General features: G+C 55.4%; 1 protein-coding gene across 9 annotated transcripts; it reads left to right on the top strand.

Moving 5' to 3' along the window:
* Positions 1-1538: 1538 nt before the first annotated feature.
* On the top strand, positions 1539-26879 carry LOC117876310 (pyrin-like). 9 transcript variants are annotated; one of them, XM_034768342.1, is made up of 4 exons: positions 1547-2084; positions 4286-4339; positions 4780-4842; positions 5825-6619. In XM_034768342.1, exons 1-4 carry the CDS (start codon positions 1808-1810, stop codon positions 5845-5847), a joined length of 417 nt encoding a protein of 138 aa, XP_034624233.1. In that variant the 5' UTR covers positions 1547-1807; the 3' UTR covers positions 5848-6619. The 9 variants fall into 9 exon arrangements, with proteins under 9 accessions (XP_034624230.1, XP_034624232.1, XP_034624229.1 ...); XM_034768344.1 differs by having other exon boundaries at positions 1550-2084; positions 4783-4842; XM_034768345.1 differs by lacking the exons at positions 1547-2084; positions 4286-4339; positions 4780-4842; positions 5825-6619 and adding exons at positions 17800-17938; positions 19295-19614; positions 24686-24739; positions 25180-26879.

Consider the following 26879-nt stretch of genomic DNA (forward strand, 5'->3'; position numbering starts at 1 on the left):
TATGGATTTTTCAAACCCCTCAGTGACGTAGCTGAGTCGACCTAACGTTTTAGTGTAGACCTCGCCTGAGCCGTAAAAAGAAAGAATAATCTCTGAAATTAAATCTCACTGCTGGTCACCCTGGGATAGGAGGAGTGTGTCCACGTCACGGCAGCTTCTTTGTCGGAGTCAGCAACTTCTGACGTTTTTTAGACCCTGTTTCGGGGTTCGGTGGAGGTATTTTCTGCTTGGCTGTTGGCGCTCAGATTTTGGATTGCTCAGTGCCTTCAATATCCAGTAGATGGCACCAGTGTATAACAAATGTCTTTGCTCCTTTTCTTAGCAGAGGCTTTGTATGTTTCATCGAGGATTAGGAGTCCCTGTGGCACCTTAGGCCTGGTCTACACTGGGGGGGAGGGGAGGGGATGTAGATGTAAGATACGCAACTTCAGCTACGGGAATACCGTCGACATATCTTATGCCGATTTACCTCCCGTCCTCATGGCGCGGGATTGACGGCCGCGGCTCCCGCGTCGACTCCGCTACTGCCGCTCGCTCCAGTGGAGTTCCAGTGTCAACAGGGAGCGCGTTCGGGGATCGATATATCGCGTCTTAACGAGACACGATATATTGATCCCCGATAAAGTGATCGCTACCCGCCGATACGGCGGGTAGTCTGGACGTACCCTTAGAGACCAACTAATTTATTTGGGCATAAGCTTTCGCGGGCTAAAACCCACTTCATCAGATGCATGGAGTGAAAAATACAGTAAGCAGGTATAAATACACAGCACATGAAAAGATGGGAGTTGCCTGACCAAGTGGCGGGTCAGTGCTAACGAAGCCAATTCAATTAGGGTAGATGAGGCCTATTCCCAACAGTTGACAAGACAATGTGATTATGCCCAAATAAATCTGTTAGTCTTGTTAGCACTGCAAAAAGTAATTTTCCCTCTGTTTATATTCACCCCTTCTTGTCAACTGTAGGGAATAGGCCACATCCACCCTTACTTAAGTGACTAAGACTAACTTCCAGATTTTATTTGCACACCCCATTTCCTGTTGCTGGAGGAATGGGATATTCCACTTTCTTCTGATCTGAAAATGGGGATTCACGGGAGGGGATGTATCAGTCAGTGTGTATCTGTGTCGGTATTTGGGTGTGTCTGTGCATAACTGTGCATGCAAGTCTTTGTGTGTGTGTGTGTTTGTGTCACAGTGTCTGTGGCAAGTGTCTGCGTATGGTGTGTGTATCTGTCAGTGATTGTCAGTGTGTGTGTGTGTGTCAGGCTGCATGTGTGTCTCTGTGTGCGGTATGTCTGTGGTGTAACTGTGTATGTGCCCCTGTGTGTAGTGTTTGGGTGTAACTGAGTGTGGTGTGGTGTGTCTGTGTGTTCTTCTGTGTATGCAACTGTCTCTGGGGGGAGGGGTGTGTTTGTATGTAACTGTGTCTCTGCATGGTGTGTGTGTGTGTGTGTGTGTGCATCGCTTTGCCACTCTTCCTGCCATTTCCCCCCCCCCCCGACGCCAACTCCACTTTCCTTCCCAGCCAGGGCACAGATGCCCTTTGCCCTTCCAATCTCCGTGCCCATGAGTGTTTGAATAACACAAGACAACAGGAGTGAATCTGAGGCTAAGCCCCCATAGCGGCAAAACCCCCGACCCCACAAAAGGGCCACAAAAATCGTGAGCCAGATCAAAACTGCTAATCTTCCAACTGAGCACAGCCCAGGGTCACAGAAGAGAAGAGGGTGGGACTTGTGAAAGTTTGTTTCACTTTCCTTCTCCACACTGCTCCCTGCCCGTTGTCTCAGGGCAAAAAGCCAGCATGGCAAAGACGCCGAGAGACCATCTGTTCGACACCATTAGAGAGCTGGGCGAGTCGGACTTGAAGACGTTTAAAGACAAGCTGAACAATTTCCAGCCCAAGCCAGGTTATAACCGTATCAAATGGGGAGAGCTGGAAAAAGCAGATGCTGTAGAAATCACTCGCCTGCTAGTCAGCTACTACAAGGAGGATTACGCGGTGGAAGTGGCCGGGAAGGTGCTGGAGGACATGGACAAGAAGAACCTGGCACACAACCTGTTCCAGGCCACAGAGAAGGGTGAGTGAGGGGCTCTCAAGAGGCGATCGCCCCCTCCCTAACGGGATCTCATCTCAGTGGGTCTCTTTGTACAGGAACTGCCTGCTTGTCGGCCTGCCAGGCAGAGAAATCAGCAATGCTGCTGGCTTCCTTTGTACAGTCCCCGAAGGGCAGAATTGTGCAGGCCCTTCTCAGGCAAGACTGCCACTGGGTATCAGGGATCCAAAGGGGTTTAGACCAGAGGTGAAATGGGCCGGTACGGTGTACCGGTAAGAACTGACCGCCAGTACGGGCCCATAGACAGATGTTAAAGCCCAAGGCCGTCAAGGACCCTACCGGCAGGGCCGCCGACAGGGGCGGGGGCAAACAGGACAGTTTCCTTGGCCCCCGCAATTTAAAAGGGCCCAGGGCTCCTGGCCACCACCGCTGCTACCACCATAGGTGGCGAGTTCTATGGGCCCATGGTGCCCGGCACCAGGAATATTCCTGGCTCCACCAATGTCTGGGGAGGGGGAGCGGGGGGAGGTCTGGGGTGCAGACATTGCCCCATCAATGTCAGACATTGATGGGGCCTGGCTCCATCAATGTCTGAGGCTAAGTCTCTCCCTTGGCCCTGCCTTCCGCCCCAGGGCACTCCCCTCCGCATGTCCCCGGGTGATTTAAAACGGCCCAGGGCCCCCACCCACCACCAGCAGCGCAGAGGAGCTGAGTGACTTCCTGCCTGCTCGCTCCACGTGGCTGCTGGCCCCTCCCTGAGGCCCGTGGGCGGGGGGGGGTGTCTGTGTTCCACCCCAAGTGCCTCTGTGGCCAATAGGAAGCTGCGGGGGCAGTACCTGGGGGTAGCAGCACACGGAGGCCCCCCTGCCCGCCCTGTCTAGGAGCCCCAGGTAAGCACCGCACCTCCCCAGCCCCTCCCAGAGCCTGCACCCCCACCCCTTTCCCACACACCCTTCCTGACACCAAACTCCCTCCCAGAGCTTACACCCCCTCCATCCGCACCTCCTCCTGACCCCAATCTCCTGCCGAGACCCTGCACCCCTCAACCCTGCCTCCTGCACCTCCACCCCCTGCCCCAGCCCAGAGCCTGCACCCAAACTCTGTCCCAGAGCCTGGACCCCCACCCCCTTCCCATATACCCCCTCCTGCCCCCAAATGCTATCCCAGAGCCTGCACCCTAGACCCTCTCCTCCACCCAAACTCCCTCCCAGAGCTGCACCCAATCCCCTGCCCCAGCTCAAGGCCTGCACCCCAGACCTCCCCCCCCCAACTCCCTCCCAGAGCCTTAGGCAGGTAGGCGGGGGCAGAGTTTGGAGGGGCGGGTTCAGGGCACCACCAACATTTCTACAAGCCTGCTGCCCCTGGCTACCATGGCAGCGACCGGGGCCCCGGGCCCTTTAAATACCCGCCAGAGCCCCAGGCAGCACCAGCCAGGCAGCATTGAAGAGCTGGCTGGGGGAGGCTGACCCCCAGTCCCGCCCCTTCTGCCCAAGGCCCTGCCCCTTCCAAGAGCCCAGAGCCAGGCCCTCGTACCAGTAATACCTTTAAGTTACTTTCACCCCTGGTTTAGACACCTAACTTCCTGCTCTAGGTCCACAAAAGGAGTTAGGGTCTTCCACTGTATCACCGAGGCAACTCTGTCCAGACAGGGCCAGGCCAGTAGTTGATGGTTCGCTTGTACCAGCCCAACCCCCATCTCTTCCTTCTCCTTTCCCAAACGGGATATGAACCCCTCCACACCCAGAGGGGATCACGGCTCCACACTGGGGAATTGTGTATGGGAGAGAGACACCCATCCGAGAGACATCAAGTTGTTGTTGGGGGGTGAGGGGATGAGAGACACAGAGGGAAAGATCTATTCATCTACAGATAGGAAAAGATAGGGGTGTTGGAAAGGGAGAGAAGGAGGAATGGGGATGGGGAATAAATAGATGGATGTGGAGTTGCTCACACCTGGAGGGAGGAGTCCTGGATCCAAGAAACAGTTATTTTTCTTGCTTCATCAGTCCAACAGTGAACCAAACATTCTCCTTTCTATGGGGGAGTTTTTTCTGTTCCTCTTCCCCGCCATTGATTCCTCATTGGAACATTCCCCAACTCAGTTATGGGTCACTCCAAACCTTCTCCTGCCGGCTCCTAAATCCCCGTCCCTGTGGGGGAGCGGCTAGCTCGGGGTGAGCCCCTGAGAACTGAACCTCTCTCCTCCTTCTCTCCTACAACTACAGGTGGCGCCCAGCAGACACCAGCACCGACCAGCAGCACCCGGACCAGAGTCACAGGTGGGTGAACATTCGTCCAGCTGTGTGGGGGATAGGACAGTAACATGGGTTTTGGGTGATGTTCAAGTCCCCCGTCCACCCCAGTGCATTATGTAATTTATGGAGCTGGGTTAACTGCACCCATGGGCTGGCTGTCCACGAGCTCCCTGCTGCCGTAGAAAGCTGAGATTGTGCTATGGGGAATTGGCCAAAGACTGAGGGGTTTCTCCTGGGGAAGGGAGGGATCCCGGCAGTGCGGGAGGCGGGAGGTGTGGGGAGGGCAGGCCGGGATGGGGGAGGGATCTGGGCAGAGGGGGAGGGAGGTGGCATGGGGAGTGCAGGCTGGAGGGGGGCGGGAATCCAACAGATAGCTGGGCAATGTGGAGAGTGTCAGGCGGGATCCCAGCAGGGGCAGAGGCTGATCCGGTCCCTTTCTGAGTGAGCTCCTTGTTGTCTCCCAGCAGGTGTAGCCGCCCCCATACCCAGGGAACACAGGCCCAGCTCGTCCAGGGCTGGAGATTCAGGTAGGGTGACCAGACGTCCGGGTTTTCCTGCACGTTGCCTATGAGCCTCCTTCCTCCGTCCAGGGAGATTTTTCAGATAACAGGAAATGTCCAGGTGTTTTGCAGAGCAGACCCTGGAGCTCAGCAAGAGTCCCAATTGTTCAGTTTCGTGATTGGTCCCACCCCTGCATCTGCAGCTGATTGGTGCAACCACAGCTGCCCGATCCTGCCCACCCAGGCCCCGGCTCCCAGCCCCGGGGAACGGGGTCCCGCAGGGAGGTACTAACTGGTGGCTGTCGCTGCATTCTGGACTTGCGCCAGCCGTCCTGCCCCCATGACAGGGAGCAACATCCCCCCACCCTCCAGTGAGTACCCCCGCCGTAGGTGCACCCTCCAGTATCCCCAATTGTACCCCACTCCACCTTCCCCCCTCAGTTCCCATTTTTGAAAACTTGAAATACGGTAACCCTTGACTCAGGTCAGCCCTGAGGCCAGACACAGCAGAGAGGGGAAACTGAGGCACACATCGGCTTCATAAAAAATATTACCAAAACTTCCCACTTCATCACAACCCATACTTAGCAGCAAGATTTGGCTGAAGAGCAGAGAGGTCAATCGACTGGCATCCTGGTCTCTAGGGGTTAGCAATACAATAGGCTAGTGTGGCCTAATGGATCATGCAGAGGATGAGGGGTCAGGCTCTATTCTCAGCTTTGCCGCTGTCCTGAGGGGTCACCTTGGGAAAATCACTTCTGCCCTCTGTGCCACAATCAGCCCATCTTTAGATGGGGATGAAGACACCGACCTCCTTTTTAATCATGGTGATGTCTGCTGACGGGAAGCTCAAGGGATGGAGATCCAAAGGTAGATGGGGACCCCTAGGGTTAGTCACTTTGAGATCCTTGGGAAAGACACCAGAGAACTTCCAGATCAAGTAGCATAAAACCCACCCCAAGCCCCGTTCCTTTATGCAGCTGTCTCTGACTCACTCCCCTGTCCCCAGGAGACGAGATAGACCTACGATAACATCGAGTTCTGCGCTGAAGCCTTCGCAGCCGACGTGACGCAGTGAAAGAGACGATTAACACTGGAATGAAGACCGTGCCCTGCTGCTCTACCAGCTCCCGCTGGCCAAGGAAACCCAGAGCCTTTTCAGTCGTACCAACTGGCCAGGATACTGCATTCCATATTTTTGGTCAATAAAACAATTGCCTCTTTTTAATACAGAGAACTCGTCCATCAGCCGCGAGGGTGTTTTCCTTGATCTTTTCAGCCGGCAGGTTCAATGGTGTGTCGGAGATTTGGTTGGGCTCCGGTGAAAGCCCCAGCTGTGGTGCTCTCCTCTTACAGCACCTAGGATAGTGGGTCTGTCTCATAAGCTAAATGGCTGCAAGACTTGGATGAGTGACCCTAAGGAACATTTGGATTGTTAGAAGTACGGGGAGTTGAGCCTAATGCTGCACTAGAGGTTGGTATAGGGGGAGGCTCTCCCACACAGTGCTCTACCGCGTGAGGTAAAGGAGCAACTTCATTAGCTAGCAGCAGTAGCAGGCTGGTATTCTCTCTTTGACGCAGCATATAGAGAGAGACGTAGCACAATCAGCCAGCAGGTTATTTTCTTAACCTTAATACAGTTTTTTGGGGGGGAGAATTTACTTTTTTATAGTGCCCCCAAATGAGCCAGGCACTTTGCAGAAGATACAGCAGGGCCTGACTTCATCACCTTTACGCTGAGTAGTGCCACTGATGTCAGTGGGAAGACTGGTGTGTGAGGAATGTATTATTCTAGTTGAAAAAAGGGGAAAAAGAATGGTCAATAGGGTGCTAGGTGGAGACTTGGTAGACCTGTGTTCAATCCATTGCTCTGCCACAAACTGACCTTGGGCTAGTCACTTAGTCTCGCCATGCCTCAGTTTCCCCTTTGTACAATGAACCTCACAGGGGTGCCATGGCTACTGGGGTCCTAAAACTACCTAAATCAAAGAGAACAACTTCCCAGGTGGATTCTCCATGAACTGGAACCTTTCAGTCGAGCTTGAGAAGTCTTCTAGGCTGTTAAGGGCTGTTATAAAGATGAAGGTGATCAATTGTTCCCCATGTCCACGGAAGGTAAGACAAGGAGTAATGGGCATAATCTGCAGCAAAGGAGATTGAGGTTAGATAGTAGGAAAATCTAACTCCGCTCCAGCAGCTGCCGTGCAGGGAGGAGGCCTGGCGGCACCATGTGACCGAGCACAGGGCTGACTCTGAGTCAACAGGAAACCCACGCATGGGAGTGGGGCAGCCCTAGCCCTCCCAGCGAAGCCCCTGAAAGCTGGGTGGTTTCCAGCTGTGGCTTCCAAGGCCCCCTCCCCCAGCTCAGGGCTCCCGCACTTTAGCCACTCCATGGCCCTGGTTAACTCCTCCCTGGGACCCTGTGAGAGACCCAAAGAAACCCTGACGCAGCGCCTGGCCCCACAGGCCAGCGGTGACCCCACAGCAGGCCCAGCCCTGCAAGCCTCAGGCAGGAGTGGAATTTGCCTGCCACATGCAGCCTTGTTGGCCTGGCTGGAGCTGCTGCCCCAAATATAGGAGTCAAACTACACCTATGCTAAGTACAATCAAATGTCATAAGCGTTTAATACCCTCAAAATTTCAGAGGGGTAGCTGTGTTAGTCTGTATGAGCACAAACAACCAGGAGTCCTTGTGGCACCTGAGAGACTAACATATGTATTTGGGCATAAGCTTTCGTGGGCCAGAACCCACTTCATCAGATGCATGGAGTGAAAAATACAGGAGCAGGTATAAATACATGAAAGGATGGGAGTTGCCTTACCAAGTGTGAGGTCAGTCTAACGAGATAAATCAATTAACAGCAGGATCCCAAGGGAGGAAAAATAACTTTTGAAGTGGTAATGAGAGTGGCCCATTACAGACAGTTGACAAGAAGGTGTGAGTAACAGTAGGGGGAAATTACTCTACAATACTAACGTAATGCACAAGATAAGGAAGTAAAAATAAATGTCTTTGCAAAAACTGCCAAAGCAGGTCTACTTGTGCTAAAGAATTGGGAAAAAACAGAACAAAAGCATAGATTGTGTTATAAGTAACTTGGTGACTATTACATGGTAAAAACATACGTTAAAAAAACACATTAACCATTTGGACCACCAGACAGCGGAAACCGTCTCTGAACCATGGCACTGAGGGCCTGGCTATTGAGAAACGATAGACCATGTACAGTATGCATGATGTTGCTAAACTGTTTAATCAAACACAAGTAAAAATCAGTTATAGTAAACAGCCTAAAGACAAGGGAAAATTGTATTGGTAGAGAACTTACCTGTACCGCTTATTATGGATGTTAAGTGCTAACCACCAGAATCAGTTCATTAGAAAATACTGAAAAAGGAAAACTGCCTGACCTTAGTAGAGATAAACAGCTAATTGAATGGTGTTGTCCCCAGTGCTCAGCAATACTACAGTAGATCAACAATGTGTTAAATTAAGTAGGCAAGTTCCTTTTAGCACAATGCATAATTTGGGATCAGTGACACAATCTTGTTCAGTGTCTGATTCCATGTACATTTCTTGTACAATATCACTACCAATACTGGATCCGGACACAGATATAGGTTGATATCTACAAAGAATGACTGGATCTATTGCAACGATTGGAGTTCCACACAGTAACACAAACCCGGAAGGAGCCGCACATGTCTTGTTGTTCCATTGAGGGATATTGTTACATGTGCTGATGGGATGGTTTTGACATTGCCACTCCAATGTGTGGTCACAGTGGCTCAGCTCAGTACAATGAGACAGAGAAGCTAACCGCTGCTGTCTCCTGCCCAGTAAAGCTTCCCAAATGGAGACAACCAGCTTTTAAGGGTAACTTAAAGTACTGAGTAGTAACTAATTACAAAAAATGTAGATCTGGACGCCTCATTTGTCATGTCACTACTCCACATTTTTGTTTTACTCTTCATGGGTGTAGCACTGTGGAACCCACTGCAATAATGCCTCTCCCAGTTTTTCAAAAAGAATCTATCCTCCAGAGTGAGCTCCAATACCAGGATGTTGAAACCAGTTTTTAATGGGCATATTAACGCACTTGACTTACATTTAAGAACACCACCAAAACAGAAAAGATACACAGATTGTTCAGATTGGCAATGGCAGGCACAAGGCAGAACAACCCTTGAACGACCCTGTAATGTTGCACTCCATATTGTGACAGACGCAGACCAGTGGGGTACAGGAGTCTGGGAGAGGGCAAATATACTGGCCACTGGATGAGTAGTTTTCTGTTCCCTGATTGACGAGAGCAGGGGCTGCACTAGAGTAATCAGGAACCTGCTAGAACCAGTTAAGGCTGGCAGGCTAATTAGGACACCTGGAGCCAATTAAGAAGAAGATGCTAGAATCAATTAAGGCAGGCTAATCAGGGCACCTGGGTTTTAAAAGGAGCTCACTTCAGTTTGTGGTGTGAGTGTGAGGAGCTAGGAGCAAGATGTGCAAGGAGCTGAGAGGGTGTGCTGCTGAAGGACTGAGGAGCACAAGCATTATCAGACACCAGGAGGAAGCTCCTGTGGTGAGACTAAGGAAGGTGTTTGGAGGAGGCCATGGGGAAGTAGCCCAGGGAGTTGTAGCTGTCATGCAGCTGTTACAGGAGGCACTCTAGACAGCTGCAGTCCACAGGGCCCTGGGCTGGAACCTGGAGTAGAGGGCGGGCCCGGGTTCCCCCCAAACCTCCCAATTGATCTTAACTGTGGGTCCTCCTGGAGGGGAAGGTCTCTGGGCTGTTCCCCAACCCACATGGTGAATCTCTGAGGCAAAAAAATCTGCCAATAAGCGCAGGACCCACCAAGATAGAGGAGGAACTTTGTCACAATATGCTTTATGAAAATATGCTTATGAATATGAACATGACATGACTGGAGAATGCTTTATGCTAAATGCCCTGTGTAACTTATCATTAGAAAGGTTATAATCTACTAAGTGTGTTCATCCTATTTGCATGTATTATTTCTATGTCTGGAGTTAGGAGAAGAAGGTATAAACTTGTACTACTGATGTAGACATATTAAGTGGAAGCCATTAAGGGTGCTTCAGAAACAATGAACTGTGAAGGGCTCTGTTCACCTGCAAGCCTTCCTGTGTACATGTGGGCCAGCCCAAGGAGACTGGGGTCTTACAGAGACATGTGACCATGTCACCTGATATTGGAGTCCATCTTGAATTTGTTACTTAACCAAACAAAGGTTTTCTGCCTTAGGGAAATTCTATGTAAGGCGGGGGAAGTAAGCAAGGATTGTCTTTAACTGGCTTAAGAGACAGCTCCCCACCCCAAAGAGATACCTGAAAGCTCCTGGAAACAAAAGGACTGTAACCACAGGGGTGGGAGAGAACTGCTGGACCCAGGTCAGAAAAAACAAGTGATCTGAGAAGGATTTTACAGAGATGCGAAGGGGCATCAGATGAAGGGGGCTTTTTGGCTACAAAAGCTTATGCCCAAATAAATCTGTTAGTCTTTAAGGTGCCACCGGCCTCCTCGTTATTTTTGTGTATATAGACTAACACGGCTACCCCTCTGATATTTGTTCTGTCTGTTATTACTTAAAACAACTTTAATCCTACTTTTTATACTTAATAAAATCAATTTGCCAAAGTGCCAGTTAGATTTCATCAGAAATAAGGATGGCAATGGAGTGCTAAGTCTGCTGTGAAATGTGATATTGGCAACGTTTCTTCAGTACTAAACAGGAACTATTTAAAAAAAAAAACCTTTTCTGCTTATAACAAAATTTGATCAAACGTGTTTTAGTCTTAATTTAAAAGCAGTGAGAAAAGGTCAATTCATTTTAAACAATAGGGTTAAATTTAGCATTCGATATAACGTTAAATATAAAAAAATGTTTTTAATTTATATGGGAGGGTTGCACTGAGAGGTTTGCTGTGTGAAAGGGGTCGCCAATCTAAAAAGTTTGAGAACCACTGTGGATATAGACCATTCTTATATTTAATAACACTTGTTTCATGTCGTCCTTCCTTAGGCAAAAGTATCATAGTTTACGTAAGTGACTAAGACTAGCTTCAAGATTTTATTGGCACAATCCATTTCCTGTTGCTGGAGAAACGGGATATTCCACATTCCTCTGATCTGTAAATGGGGATTTGGGGGAGGGGGTGTATCTGTGTAGGTATTTGGGTGTGTCTGTGCATAAATGTGCATGCAAGTCTGTGTGTGTGTGTGTGTGTGTGTGTGTGTGTGTGTGTGTGGCAAGTGTCTGCGTATGGTGTGTATCTGTCAGTGATTGTCAGTGTGTGTGCGTGTGTCAGGATGCATGTGTGTCTCTGTGTGCAGTATGTCTGCGGTGTAACTGTGTACGTATCCCTGTGTGTAGTTTGTGTGTAACTGAGTGTAGTGTGGTGTGTCTGTGTGTTGTTCTGTATATGAAACTGTCTCTGGGGGGAGGGGTGTGTGTGTGTGTTTGTATCGCTCTTGCCACTCTTCCTGCCTATTTCCCCCCGCTCACTCTAACTCCACTTTCCTTCCCAGCCAGGGCACAGGTGCCCTTTGCCCTCCCAATCTCCGTGCCCATGAGTGCTTAAATAACACAAGGCAACAGGAATGAATCTGAGGCTGAGCCCGCTGGTGCCCCTCTGTAGTGAGGCCTTATTGGAAAAACCTGGGAGGTGGGTGGGCGCAAGCCCGCCCACTTCTAAAGGCCCCTCCCCCAGCTCAGCAGGAGGGACCACTGGACCCAGGAACCAAATTAATACGGGGGACAACTAATGAAAAACAGGGATCGGAGTGATGGTCACAGGTTCAAAACAAGGGTACCAAATGGGGACACCAAGCAGAGGACTCCGGACAGTGCCCACTGCTCATCAAAGGTGTCTAGGGAGCCCGCGAATGATGCCCAGTGGAACTCTGCCTGGAGGCGTGAGACCAGGGAGGAACAGAAATAGGCCCCACAGTTGCAGAGCATCCCCTCTTCCAACATCCTCCTCCTGGTGTTATAGATGGTGACTTTTGCCAGAGCCAGGAGGAGGTTGACAAGGAGGTCTCGTGACTTCGTAGGGCCATGGATCGGGTGTGCGAAAATGAACAGATGAGGGGGGGAAAGTGCAGCCAGAATCTCAACAAGAGGTCCTGGAGGAGCCGGAATAGGGGCTGCAATCTGACACACTCGAGGTAGGCGTGTGCCAAGTTCTCCCTCACACTGCAGAATGGTCAGGCCTCAGGTATGGGAGTGAACCACGCCAGATACACGCCTGTGCTCACGGCTCCATGAAGGAGCCGCCACCCGATGTCCCCGGTGGGCTGTGGAAACAAGGTGGAATAAAGGCTGGCCCACTGGGGCTCCTCACCCTCCACAGGCGGTAAATTGTCCAGCCACTTGGTGTCAGGGCGGGACGAGAGGGTGAGGAAATGCAACATGTGAAGCATGAGCATGTACAGTTGGTCCCTGGGTGCGGTTCGGAAGCGTACCGGCTTGCAGGGTGCGCGGCCGGCTCAGAGTATGGGAGTGGGGAAGCTCGGGGGCTCGCGGAACAGGGGCCCAATAAAAAGATCCAGAGGGCCCGGGGTGAGGTTTGGGGAGGGAGCTCCCTCTCGCAGGGCCCGCCACAGGAAGCCGAGAGAAAGGGGCGACAAAGCAGCACCCACCTCCTGGAGTATGTGTAGGGGGGTCAGAAGGGTGGAGAGCCCCGTGCACCGACCGAGCGCACAGGGATCCACCCAGTCCCCCCGTCGTAGTCCAGGAGGTCTCCGACCCCGGCGGTTTCTGCCAGGACCAACCTCCGGCACACCGAGGGAGACTGCCACTTGCACACGTAGCATGGGCTCTGCGACGAGGTCGGCCCCCTCGGTGACCACAACGGACCTGGTCACCAAAAAAGGCTTCCAGGTCCGGAGGAGGTCCCGGTAGAAGACCGGCAGCCTGGAGAGGTCTTGTGGAAGACCGCTCAGGTGAAGAAAAGAGCTTCCAGTTGTATCGGAGCTCTCAGAGGCGGCGGAGGAAGGCGTGTGCCAACCTGCTCCACGCTGGACTACCTGCACCATAAAGGAGTCTCTGCAGGGCCTGGAGGTGGAAGACATGGACCTGGTTACGAAGGCAGACCAGGCCCTGTCCTCCCTTCTCCAGGGGTAGACTCAGGACCCCTGCAGAGACCCAGTGCAGCCCCGGCCAGAAAAACTCCAGGGCCGTCCTCTGGAGCCTGGCCAGGATCCCCAGGGCCGGGCTCACGGTATTGAGCTGGTGCCAGAGCATGGACAGGACGAGCTGGTTCAGCACCAGTGCCGTCCCTTGCAGGGAGAGACACCGGAGCAGTCCTTCCATCTCCCACCCTGGCCTCCATATCCTGCCAGTTCTCTGGCGGAGAAGGATCCATGGCAGATAGATAAATGCCGAGATAGAGCAACAGACCCGCGCTCCACCGGATGGCTTGAAGCGTGGGTGGGAGGGAGCTCGCCTGCCACCCATCCCCGATCACCAGGCCAGAGCTCTTGACCCGGGCAGAGGAGACCACCAAGTAAACGGCTTGGCAGGCCTCCACCTGCACCAAGTCGCCTGGGTCCAGGACCACGAGGAGCACATTGTCGGCAGCCTATGCTGACAGGACCAGCCGCAGCTCCGGCTCCCGAAGCACCAACCCCGTCAACCTCCGGCAGAGGAGACGGAGGAAGGGCTCGATCGCCAGAGCGTACAGCTGACCGAGAGGGGGCACCCCGCCATACTCCCCGCCTGAAGCTGACTGGCTCGGTCAGGGTCCAGTTGAGCCTGACCAGACACTCTGCACCAGCGTACAGCACCTGGAGAAAACCCACGAACTGGGGCCCGAAGCCGAACGCCCGCAGAGTGCCCAGGAGATACTTGTGGTCCATCCTGTCAAACGCCTTCTCCTGGTCCAGGGACAGGAGGGCGAATGACAGACCATCCCTACGCCCCAGCTCCAAGAGGTCCTGGACCAAATACAAGTTATCAAAGATGGTCTGGCGCGGGACGGTGTAGGTCTGGTCGGGATGGACCACGTCTGCCAGCATGGACCCCAGCTGCAGCGAGATGGCCTTTGCTACAACCCTGTAGTCCGTGCTGAGGAACGAGACGGGATGCCAGTTCCATTGGTCGCGGAGGTCCCCCTTCTTTGGCAATAAGGCGGGCACAGTTCACCTGCTCGAAGGGAGGGAGGACCCTGCTTTTCAAGGACTCGGCCCAGACAGTGACGGGGCCTAGTCTGCCTTCACAGTGACGAGATCTGGGCCAAGGACATCCCAGAACACGCGGTAGAACTCCACGGTCAGCCCGTCCATGCCCAGGCATTTATTCGTGTGCATCAGATGGAGGGCTTCCTAGAACTCGGCCAGAGAGAGAGGCGGCTCCAACCGGTCTCGGTCGCCTACGCTGACCATCGGGAGTTCAGTCCAGAGCACCCTGCAGGCTTTGGCATCAGTCAGATCCGGGGAGAAAAGGCCTGCGTAGAAGGCCCTGGCCCTTCCACGCATCTCCTCCAGATCCATGAGGGGGGAGTGATGGTCTACGATCTCCCGGAGGACGCCCGCAGAGGTCTGGGAACTCTCGACTCCTGAGTGGTCCCAGTCTTTGAGGGTGGTGCTGAAGTCCCTGCCCAGAACCAGGCCCTCGGGAGGATCCAGAGGGCCGAGGAAGTCTGACGCCTGCCAGTAAAAAACGCACTCATTTCGGGCCTGTGTTTGGGGCATAGATGTGGACTAGGTTTAATGTCAGTCCCTCCACACAGGCCTGGATGTGCAGCAGGTGGCCTGGCATGACCTCAGCGACTCCCCCCCCCCCCCCACCACCTTGGGCTGTAGTTCAGGGGAGAACAGGGTGGTCACCCCAGCCAAATAGGCGCTGATGGGGCTGAAATAAAGCCCATCCCCCCCACTCCAGCTGAAAGCTAACCTCGACGGCTGGACCCGTGTGGGTCTCCTGCTGGAAGATCAGAGTACCCCCGCTCCCAAAGGAAGAAGAGCACCTGGCTCCTGTGGAGACCCACCCTACAGCCCCGGGTGTTTAATGTAGCAAAGATGGTAACTGTCATAGGGAGGGCTGGGGTGGATCCTCCTGGGCAGGGTGATCAGCAGGCCCCGCAACAACCCGGTCTCGACCCCAAAGGTCAATAGGGAGTTGCACAAGTTGCGGGCCTGCCGGTAGGCTGCAATGTCCCACCTCCCAGTCCCTCTCCCCTTCCCCAAAAGGGCCTTCAGGGACAGAAGGATGTGATGGAAGTCCGCCCCGTGCTGGAGGGTGAGCTGCACCTTGCCCTTCGAGCCACGGGTGTCCATTAGGAAGCGTCGCAGTTCATCCCTCAGCGCAGAGGGGGACGTGGCAGCGAACCCAAAGCTGTCCTCCGGTGGGGCCCCTGAGAGATCCTTGCGGCCTGTGGAAATGGGCAAACAAGGGGCCGAGCCCCGGAGCAACAGCACCGGGCAGCCCGTCCCCACCCCCGGCAAGGGAGAGGTCGGTGGAGGGAATAGTGCAGTCCCTACAGTATCGGGAAGTGGAGACACGAAAACTGCCTCCTGAGGGTTGGCCGTAGGTAGTGGGAATGAGACAACCTCGGGGGCAGCAGCAACATGGGAAGAGGAGGGGAGAGGGGCAGGCGATGCGTTGGGGGCAGGAGTGGGATCGGGGCAGGGACTGAAGCGGGTGCGGGGACTGGGGCTTGGGCAGGAACGGGGTGGGAGCAGGATCAGGGGTAGAGATGGGGCGGGAGTGAGAACAAAGTTGGGTTTTCGGTCCTCAGCAGCTCCTCTCAACCAGGGATCCAGGCTAAGGGGATGGGGACAGGGAGGACCTTCGCTGACACCGGGCACAGAAGTTGCTATAAGCGCGTCACCCGCAGCCACGGTGTTAGGCATGGTGGAGTTGTCAGTGGGGGCCCCCTCCGGAGGGGAGGCTAGCTGCTCTGCCCAGATGGTGGAGGGTGCGCCCACAGGCTTGGGGCCCGGCCACTCAGCATTGGCCATCGCCCCAGGAGGCTCGGCGGCCTCAGATGGCGTGCCATCTGTGGCCGGGCGGACAGGTAGGGCCAGGGGCGCCCCAAGGACTAGAGCCGGGGGCGACAGCTTGGGGTGAGGGGCAGCAGGACTAAGCCTCTGCCAGGATTGAAGCCTGCTGCGGGGGGGGTCGTCCTCCCCCTGGGTGACCGGGGTCAGACCCAGGGCCTCGATCTCCTCAAATATGGACATAAAATCAGTCCCCACGGCTCCAGAGTCCTCCCCGCAAGTAACCAGGGCAACAATTGTCCCGGCATCGGCGGCGGCGGGGGGTACAGGTGGCAAAGGGACCGGGGGAACTCCTGCAGAGGCCTCCTCGGGGGGCACTTGACAAGGGGGGCAGTATTGCCTCTGTCCGCTTCCATGGCCAGCGCCTCCTGCTGGGATCCTTCTGGGGGCACGTCAGAAGATTTAGCAGCATCAGCCCCCTGCAGCATCTTTCACGGGGCCTCCTCTCCCTCCTCGTCGGAGGGGAGGGATTGAGCCCGCAATTTGCGGGTGCCGCACTTCCCCCGGACGAGCACCCAGCCCTCCAAGGTGGAGGTGAAGGGCCAGTCAGCAGGGCCAGGGGGCAAGGGCGATGGTTCCGGGCTTGGGGCGGCAAGGGTGGGACAGCGTGGGGAAGGGAAACCTCCCCCTAGGGCGGGCCCTCTCCCTTGGCCAGCAAGGGTCTTGCCGCCCTCTCCTCCGCGGGCCCCACCGAACTGCAGCTGATGGAGGCGAGGCCGCCAGCTTGTCTGGGCACGACGGCGGGGCTGTCCCTGTGGGCTGAGGGGGGGCTACAACAGTAGGAGGAGAGGCAGTGGTAGCAGTAGCCGGGCCACCAGGGTCACCGGCGATGACAGGGCCGGTGCCCTCCTGCACCTCAGGGGTCACAGATGCCCATACATGCTGGGCCAGGGGGCAGTCCCTCTGGACATGTTCCGTCACTTGGCAGAGGAAGCACCTGGCCTCCCCTGTTGTATGGTGGACCCGGTAGTGGGCCCCCTGGTAAGGCACCAGGAAGGACCCCTCAAGCACCGCCCCATCACGTGCCGCCGGTGGCAGTTGGATTTGGACTTGCTGGTGGAAGGAAAAACGTGACGGAAGGTGGGGTCCTTACAGCCCAGCGGGAGAGGGCTGATGACCGAAATGGGCTTCCCCAGGGTGGAGTGGGCAGGTAACGGCAGTGTTGGGGAGGAAGGGTGGGACGGAAGTCAACATCACCTGTACGCCCAGGTTCTCCAGGGCTTCTAGGGGGACAAACCCCCCACTGCCAGGCCCTTTTCCACCGCCTCCTGCGTGGCGGCCTCCCACACCAGGAAGAACACGACTTTTCCATACATTTTGAAGGTTGCCACAACGGCTGTGGGACCCACCACCCAGGCCGACACCCGCACGTATGTTTCGACGTGGGACGAGGTGGGCACCAGGAGGCAGCAGACGCCTTGCCTCTTGATCAGCGAGGGGAAGGTGCCCCGGCCGCCAGGGATGGTAGCGGAGGCGGTGGTTGGGGCAGATGGCACGGTGGCACCTGGAGGGGTGGTGGCCACCTGGGCTTACGCTTTGGGAGCCTGAGATGGAACACCCCCAGAGCTGGTGGATGGAATGGCAGGGGAAGGACGGGCTGTGGCAGGTGTCGGGGTCGCGGCAAGGAGGGCAGCCCCACCCTCAGGAGGTTTTGCTTTCCGGGTTTTGCCCTTCTTATTACCCTGGCCCTTTTTGCCGGTGCAAGGGTGGGGTGGGGGGGCAGGGTAGCAGCAGCCCAGGGAGGGAAAGCTCCAGCTAGCAGGGTAGCCAGAGCAGACTGACCAGTCCCTGTAGTGCGGCAAGGGGGCTCCCTCTGTGTGGGAAAGCGAGGGACCATTACCCTCCCTTTGGAGGGCAGAGCCTAGGTCACCCCGCCCCCCTCACCGGAAGTACCGGGGCGTGGCCGGGAGTATAAAAGGTAGGCACTGCAGCACAGTTGGGGCAGATCCTGAGGAGAGGAAAGACGTTCTGCCTGTTCTCTGCAGCATCCCAGAGGGGAACCCACGTCTGGCAGTTCCCGATCCCTAGACACTGACGAGGACTGGCCTGGAGTGCCTGCCGCCCTGGACCCTAAGGAGCCAGAAAAGGCCTGGAGGCTACCGGTACAAACCCCAGGGAGGCAGGAAGTGGCCCCGGAGCAGCCGGCTGCAGAGCCAGGCGCGGCTCAGTCGGCATGTTGCGGCTGGATCCCCACCCACACAAGGGCAGCGAATCCTGTCCCTGCCAGGGCCCTGGGCTGGGATGCAGTGGAGTAGGGTGGCCCTGCGTCCCCCTGCCACCCCACCCCGGGGTGGCTGACTCCCTACATTGTGCAGGGAAGCTCTAGCCCTGAAGAAGGAGCCTCCCTTACCATCTCCCCCATAGACAGTTGGTTTTCTGGCTGCCTAAGCCCCGCCCAGACCCAAGCCAGCACTGGAAGACTTTGTTTGCTGGCTGAAGCCAGCCCTGAGACAGTTTTGCATGCTGGCTGCCTGAGCCTCCTCAAGCCCAGGCCCGTCTCCCCTAGAGACTGATTGCTTGCTGGTTGTCTCCGCTCCGCCCAGACCTCAGTCAGCCCAGATAGATTCTGTTTAAGGCAGGCCTGCACAACTCGTAAAGCGGCGAGGGCCATATTACTCCAAAGTAAACAGCTGAGGGCTGAACCCCCCCCCCCGGACTGCCCAACCCCCCCCCCAGCGCCCCCCCCCCCCCAGCGCCGCCTGTCCCGTGGGGAAAAACCCTCCTTCCCCAGCGCCGCCCTGCTGAAACAGCAGTATTGAACCTCGCTAATATGTTATAGCGGGCCCCTAAGGTAGTATAATTAAGGTAAAAGAAAAATGTCTTTTTGCTAGAAGAATAAGATCTTCCCTCCACTTTGTAATCAATTGCCCTGTTGAATGAATGAGGTGTGAATGAAGAAGGCGTGGAAGGCAGCACCTCCAGACAGCTGCAACCCTTGGAGAGGGGATGGGAGCCAGACTAGATCAGTAGAACAGGTCAGCTACCGACTCGGAGCTCGTCTCCCCAGCCCCCAAGCTCCCGTTCGCCTCCTCAGCCCCCCTCCCTCACCCGCCGCTTGCCTACTCACACCCCGCGGGCGGCACAGTGACCCCACGCGGGCCGCATGTTGTGCAGGCCTGGTTTAAGGGCTGACAGCTTGAAGCATCCAAAACCAGGCTAAAGCCTGACAGTACTATTGATCGCTCAGCCCTATTGCGGGCTCTTAGCTGTCCTGCGGACTCTAGTCCTGGCCAGACAAGACAAGCCCAAGTGGCCTCCCTCTGAATGGGAGAGCAAGGGACCATTACGCCCCCACAGTGGCAAAACCCCTGACTCCACAAAAGGGCCACAAAAATCAGGAGACAGATCAAAACTTAATCTTCCAAAAGAGCCTAGCCCAGTGTTGCAGAAGGGAGGAGGGCGGGACTCAGCTGGATGAAGGGTGAACGTGGCAAAAGTTTGTTTCACTTCCTTCTCAGGACACTTTGCTCCCTGCTCATAGGCTCAGGGCAAAATGCCAGCCTGGAAAAGACGCCGAGAGACCGTCTGATCGACACTATTAGTGAGCTGGGCGAATCGGACTTGAAGATGTTTAAAGACAAGCTGAACAATTTAAAGCCAAAGGAAGGTTATAACCACATAAAATGGAGCCAGCTGGAAAAAGCAGATGCTGTAGCAATCACTTGCCTGCATGTCAGCTACTACGAGAAGGATTACACAGTGGAAGTGGCCGGGAAGGTGCTGGACGCCATGGACAAGAAGAACCTGGCACACAAGCTGTCAGAGGCCGCAGGGAAGGGTAAGTGAGGGGCTCTCAAAGGGAGATCTTGTCTTGATGGGTCTCCATGTACAGGAACTGACTGCTTGTCAGCCTGCCAAGCAGCAAATCAGCAATGCCCCTGGTTTCCTTTGCACATCCCCCAAGGGTAGAATTGTGCAGCCCCTTCTCAGGCAAGACTGCCACTGGGTATCAGGGACCCAAAGGGGTTTAGACCAGAGGTGAATCTGGGCCAGTACGGTGTATCGGTAAAAATTGACCACCAGTATGGGCCAACTAATGAAAAACAGGGATCGGAGTGATGGTCACAGGTTCAAAACAAGGGCTCCGGATGGGGACACCAAGCAGAGGATCCCAGACTCTGCCCGCTGCTCTTCAGAGGGATCTAGGGAGCCAGCGGACGTTGCCCAGTGGAACTCTGCCTGGAGGAATGAGACCAGGGAGGACTGGAAATAGGCCCCAAAGTCGCAGAGGCAGCATCCAGCATCCTCCTCCTGGTGTTAGAGATGGTGACCTTGGCCAGGAGGAGGTTGATTAGGAGGTCTCGCGACTTCGTGGGGCCATGGATAGGGTGTGCGAAAATGAACAGATGAGGGGGAAAAGTAGATCCAGAACTTCAACAAGAGGTTCTGTAGGAGCCGGAATAGGGGCTGCAACATGGCGCTCTCGTAGTAGGATGTGCCAGGTTCTCCCTTACACCACAGAAAGGGCAAGCCTCGAGAATGGGGGTGAACCACGCCAGGTACATATTCATGCTCACAGCTCCGTGAAGGAGCTGCCAACTGATGTCCCTGGTGGGCCGTGGCACCAAGATAGAATAGAGACTGGCCCACCATGGCTCCTCACCCTTTACAGGTGGAAGGTAGTCCCGCCATTTGGTGTCGGGGCAGGACACGAGGGTGAGGAAATGCAGTGTGTGGAGCACAAGCATGTACAGTTGGTCCATGGGCGTGGTCCAGAAGCGAACCGGCTGCAGGCTACGCAGCTGGCTAGGATTGTGAAAGGGCAGGTGCTGGGGGGGCTCGCGGAACAGGGGCCCTCTAAAATGGTCCAAAGGGGCCAGGGTGAGGGGTGGCCAAGGGGGCCCTGCGAGACGGTGCTACCGCAGGAAGACCAGAGAAGGGGGCTGTCAGGATTCTCTCCCTACTCTGAACTCTGGGCTACAGATGTGGGGACCCGCATGAAAGACCTCCTAAGCTTATTTCTACCAGATTAGGTTAAAATCTTCCCCAAGGCACAAATCCTTTCCTTGTCCTTGGACGGTATTACTGCCACCACGAAATGATTTAGAAAAAGATTCAGGAAAAGGACCACTTGGAGTTCATATTTCCCCAAAATGTCCCTCCAAGCCCCTTCACCCCCTTACCTGGGAAGACTTGAGAATAATATACCAACCAATAGGTTAACAAAGTGAGCACAGACCAGACCCTTTGGTTTTTAGGAAACTAAAAACCAATCAGGTTCTTAAAAAGAAGAATTTTATTATAAAGAAAAAAGTAAAGGAAGCACATCTGTAAAATCAGGATGGAAGGTAATTTCACAGGGTAATAAAAATATTTAAAACACAGAGTATTCCCCTCTAGGCTGAACTTCAAAGTTACAAAAAAAGGAATAAACCTCCTTCTTAGCATAGGGAAAATCCACAAGCTAAAACAAAAGATAATCTAACACATTTCCTTGCCTTTACTTACAATTTCTGTAATGTTAGATGGATCATTTCAGTAGGAGCTGGATTACCTGCTTGGTCTCCCTCTTTGTCCTGAGAGGAAACAACAAAAAGAGCAGGAAACAAAACACCCCTATCCCCAAACCCAGATTTGAAAAGTATCTTGTCTTATTGGTCCTTTTGATCAGGTGCCAACCAAGTTATTTGAGCTTCTTAACCCCTTACAGGTAAAGGAGGGATTTTATGCTACCCTTAGCTGCATGTTTATGACAGGGGTGACAAGGCAGCCCCCACCTCCTGGAGTACACGCAGGGGGGTCAGAAGGGTGGAGAGCCCCATGCGGCGCCCAAGCGCCCGGGTATCCACCCAGTCCTCCCTGTCATAGTCCAGGAGGTCTCCGACCCTGGTGGTTTCTGCCAGGACCAACCTCCGGTACACCGAGGGAGACTCCATCACCTGCATGCGTAGATTAGGGTTGTGTGGCAGGGGCTCTGCAAGGAGGCCCTCCCCCTTGGTGGCCACAAAAGAGCTTCCAGGTCTGGAGGAGGTCCTGGTAGAAGACCAGCAGCTCTGAGAGGTCTTGACTGTCTCGGCCCCATCGGCAGGAGGTTTTGCTTTCCGGGCGGGCCTTTGCCCTTCTTGTTCCCCTGGCCCTTATTGCTGGTGGAAGGTGAGGACATGGCAGCGGCGGATCTGGACCAGTGACAGTCGAGAGGTCAGCCGCAGGGACGATGGCAACAGGGGGACCATGGGGTCAGCAGGGGCAGGGTCCTCCTCCATGTTAGCAAGGGGCAGGAGAAGGCATTGATATGGAGGTGGGGTGAGAGGCAGCCACTCCTCCCCACTAAGCCACACGCAGGGGAGGAGGGTCCAGTGGGAGGGGCGGGGGGATGGGGAACAGGGAACGGGGCTAAGCATGCCTCCCCACTAGGCTGCAGGCAGGGAAGGAGGGTGCCAGCGGTGGGGGATGCAGGGGCGAAATGGGAGGCACAGTTATGGGGTAGGGATACTGGCTCCTCCAGCTGCACTGAGAAGGGTAGGAACTACAATATCATCAGGAGGGCTGTGAACAGTGGAGGGGACAACTGAAAGGGGGTACAAGCGCTTGGGGGGGTGCAACGGGCGCACAGGTAAGAGGGGCTGAGCGGGGTGGGCAAGGGAAGGTAGGGGAAAGGGGGGGCAGGCAAATCACAGGAGGCAGCTGCAAGTGTAAGGGTGGGGTGGGAAACCAAACCAAAACACCAACCTTTGGGGCGGGGCAGGTAGCAAATACCAAAGGGCTGGGGCGGGGCAGGCAAATTAACAGAAAGGAAAACTCCCAGAGGGTCAAAGTGAAAATTTGGGGGGTGGGTGGGAACAAAGGGACAGCAAGAGGTGGGCGGGGCAGGCTGCAGGGGGGAGGGGCAAACTAAGGCAGGTAGGCTGGGAGTCACAGGAGAGAGAGGGCCCCACCAGTCAAACGCAGCTGGGGGTGGGAGGGTAAGTCCAAGGTGGGGAGGCACATGTGCCCACATGCACCTGTGTTGCTCAGTCCTTGCTGCTCACTGCTGCAAACAGTCCCAGGGGGTGAAAGCGGGGAAACAGACAGCCATGTCGAGGGGCAAAGAGCATGTCCAGTTGGTAATTGGGATGGTGGAGGGGGCGGTGGTGGTGAGCAGATGGGAGAGGGGGAGGGCTCCACACTTCTCCCCCTTGCTCCCCAGAAGAGCAATAGAAGTTACCACCACTCCAGGAGCAGAGANTAGAGCAGAGGTGAAACTGGGCCGGTACGGTGTACCGGTAAAAAGTGCCCACCAGTATAGGCCCATACACAGCGGACATTAAATCCCAAGGCCGCCGAGGGAGGAGGCAAAGGGGGCAGCAATATTAAAGCACTGCCTCGGCAGCGCTTTAAGGACCCTACTGGCAGGGCCGACCCCAAGGAGGGGGGGCGTGGGCGGGCAAACAGGGAAGTTACCACAGGGCCTGGGAATTTAAAAGGGCCTAGGGCTCTTGGCCACCACCGCCTCTCCCACCATGAGTGGCAAGTACTATGGGCCCCTGGTGCCCGGCACCAGGAATATTTGAGGCCAGATCTCTCCCTTTGCCCCACCTTCTGCCCCCAGGTGCTCCCCCGACCCATTCCCTGAGCCATTTAAAGCAGCCCAGGGCCTCCACCCACCACCAGCAGCGGAGCTGAGTGACTTCCTGCCTGCTCGCTCCACGTGACTGCTGGCCCCTCCCTGCGGCCCCTGGGCGGGGTGGGTCTGTGTCCCGTCCCAAACACCCCTGCGGCCAATAAGACACTGCAGGGGCAGTGCCTGGGGGTAGCAGCAAACGAGAGGCCCCCAGAGGCCCCCTGGCCCACCCTGCCTCGGCGTCCCAGCTAAGTGCCGCACCCTCCCACCACCTCCAAGAGCCTGCACCCCCACCTCTTTCCCACACACCCCTCCCCCCCACCCCCCCCCAAAGCCCCCCCCCCCATCCCCCCCCCCCCCCCCGGGCCCCCCCCCCCAGACCCCCCCCCCCCCCCCCAACCCCCTTCCAGAGCCTTAGGCAGGTCCGGGGGGGTAGTTTGGGGGCGGATTCTGTGCTCTACCAAAATGTCTACAAACCTGCCGCCCTGGCTACGTCAGCCGCTGAAGCCCCGGGTCCTTTAAATCCCTGCCAGAGCCCCAGGCAGCACAGGCCGGGCAGTGCTGAAGGGTTGGCTGGGGGAGGCTGAGCCCCCAGTCCCGCCCCTTCTGCCCGAGACCCCACCCCTTCCAGGAGCCCAGAGCCAGGCCCCTGTACCAGTAAGACTTTTAAGTTACTTTCACCCTTGGTTTAGACACCTAAATTCCTGTTCTAGGTCCACAAAGGAAGTTAGGGTCTTCCACTGTATCACTGAGGCAACTCCATCCAGACAGGGCCGGGCCAGTAGTTGATGGTTCGCTTGTACCAGCCCAACCCCCATCTCTTCCTTCTCCTTTCCCAGTGGGGATCACGGCTCCACGCTGGGGAATTGTGTATGGGAGAGAGACACCCATCAGAGAGACATCAAGTTGTTGTTGGGGGGTGAGGGGATGAGAGACACAGAGGGAAAGATCTATTCATCTACAGATAGGAAAAGGTAGGGGTGTTGGAAAGGGAGAGAAGGAGGAATGGGGATGGGGGATAAATAGATGGATGTGGAGTTGTCTCACACCCAGTGGGAGGAGTCCTGGATCCAAGATCTTACTTCATCAGTCCAACAGTGAACCAAACATTCTCCTTTCTATGGGGGAGTTTTTTCTGTTCCTCTTCCCCGCCATTGATTCCTCATTGGAACATTCCCCAACTCAGTTATGGGTCACCCCAAACCTTCTCCTGCTGGCTCCTAAATCCCCGTCCCTGTGGGGGAGCGGCTATCTCGGGGTGAGCCCCTGAGAGCTGAACCTCTCTCCTCCTTCTCTCCTGCAACTACAGGTGGCGCCCAGCAGACGCCAGCACCGACCAGCAGCACCCGGACCAGAGTCACAGGTGGGTGGACATTTGTCCAGCTGTGTGTGGGATAGGACAGTAACATGGGTTTGGGTGATGTTCAAGTCTCCCGTCCACCCCAGTGCATTATGTAATTTATGGAGCTGGGTTAACTGCACCGATGGGCTGGCTGTCCACGAGCTCCCTGCTGCCGTAGAAAGCTGAGATTGTGCTATGGGGAATTGGCCAAAGACTGAGGGGTTTCTCCTGGGGAAGGGAGGGATCCCGGCAGTGGGGGAGGCGGGAGATGTGGGGAGGGCAGGCCAGGATGGGGGAGGGATCCGGGCAGAGGGGGAGGGAGGTGGCATGGGGAGTGCAGGCTGGAGGTGGGGTGGGAATCCAACAGATAGCTGGGCAATGTGGAGAGTGTCAGGCGGGATCGCAGCAGGGGCAGAGGCTGCTCCGGTCCCTTTCTGAGTGAGCTCCCTGTTGTCTCCCAGCAGGTGTAGCCGCCCCCATGCCCAGGGAACACAGGCCAGGCTCGTCCAGGGCTGGAGACTCAGGTAGGGTGACCAGACATCCAGGTTTTCCTGCACGTTGCCTATGAGCCTCCTTCCTCCGTCCGGGCAGATTTTTCAGATAACAGGAAATGTCCAGGTGTTTTGCAGAGCAGATGCTGGAGCTCAGCAACAGGCCCAATTGTTCAGCTTCCTGGTTGGTCCCACCCCTGCTTCTGCAGCTGATTGGTGCAACCACAGCTGCCCGATCCTGCCCACCCAGGCCCCGGCTCCCAGCCCCAGGGAACGGGGTCCCGCAGGGAGTTGCTAACTGGTGGCTTTCGCTGCATGCTGGACTTGCATCAGCCGTCCTGCCCCCATGACAGGGAGCAACACCCCCCACCCTCCAGTGAGTACCCCCACCGTAGGTGCCCCCTCCAGTATCCCCAATTGTACCCCACTCCTCCTTCCTCCCTCAGTTCCCCTCTTTGAAAACTTGAAATATGGTAACCCTTGACTCAGGTCACCCCGGGGCCAGACACAGGCCCCCCGCCCACACTCAGCGCATTGGCCCTCCAGCTGCTGATGTCAGGGGAGCTGCTGCCACCCAGCGCAGCCTTCCACAGCCGGCAGGTGGCTGTTTTAATGCTGCTTATTCAGCTCACTCATTGTAGGCTCACTCTTGTTGTCGGGCCACAGCTGGGTTAACTCTGGCCTCTGCTGTGTAGACGGCCGAATGGTTCCTACTAACCCCGTTAGCTTGTGCTCCAGCTCCCGGGGCTGCCGGGCTACCCAGCATGGTTACACTACTGTCCACATACCGACTGGAACTGAGTTGGAGCAAGTTCCAGCTCACATTGCGTTTCTTTTTACAACTGAAATCAGAATCCGGCCCTGACGCCATTGGCCTCAGCGGGGTCACTGCAGATTTACCCGGGGTCACTGAGATGAAAATCGATTTTCTGGGAGTGTCTCATAATAACAGTAATAACAACTTACATTTTATCTTATAATAATAGTTGTGCATGTAATAGATTGTGTATATGTCTATATAAACACCCAAATGAATGTGTCACCCCAACACAGCTAGACAGAGAGAGGGGTGTGTATGGGGATAGATAGGTGGATAGATAGTGGTGTAGGAGGATAGAGGGAGGGATGTGTATGGAGATGGATGGGTGTCTTTGAAAATACTGGAGTGATTTAGAATCCCATTGATTTTTTCAACAGAATTTTTACTCAGAAGTCTTTTTCATGCTTTAAAAAAATGACACCCCATCACGGATCCACAGGATCGGTGCTATGGCCCCCACTTTGGAACAGTCTCTGGGAGGACCCATTCAGTGAGCCAGACCCCCTAGAGGTCTCCCTCTTTCCCCAGGGTAAGCCACCACGTGCTTCTGAAGACTGGACCTCTGGTCATTCAGCACCACGAGCTCCATTCAGTCAGTCCCACTGAGACAGACCCCTGCGGGAGACTTGTACAGTATTAGGGAGCAATGCACCCCACCCCAGCACCTGCAGTGACACTCAGACAGCCTTGTCAGTGTTGGGTTTACTAGTCAGCCGAGGTACAGCCTAGGAAGTCCTTGGTTAGCACAGGGAAATGAAGGTCGAAGCATAGGCCATTCTGGATAGCCAGAGCCCAGCCAAGCTGTAGTGAACCCTCATTGTTCAAAAAGAACAGGAGTACTTGTGGCACC

This window comes from Trachemys scripta, chromosome 4, assembly GCF_013100865.1.
Source record: "Trachemys scripta elegans isolate TJP31775 chromosome 4, CAS_Tse_1.0, whole genome shotgun sequence".
Lineage (NCBI taxonomy): Eukaryota > Metazoa > Chordata > Testudines > Emydidae > Trachemys > Trachemys scripta.

Coding starts and splice junctions, on each gene's coding strand:
- LOC117876310 (XM_034768339.1), top strand. CDS start 1,808: ATGGCAAAGACGCCGAGAGACCATCTGTTCGACACCATTAGAGAGCTG. Junction 2,085..4,285: donor GTTCCAGGCCACAGAGAAGG/GTGAGTGAGGGG, acceptor CTACAACTACAG/GTGGCGCCCAGCAGACACCA. Junction 4,340..25,179: donor CACCCGGACCAGAGTCACAG/GTGGGTGAACAT, acceptor GTTGTCTCCCAG/CAGGTGTAGCCGCCCCCATG.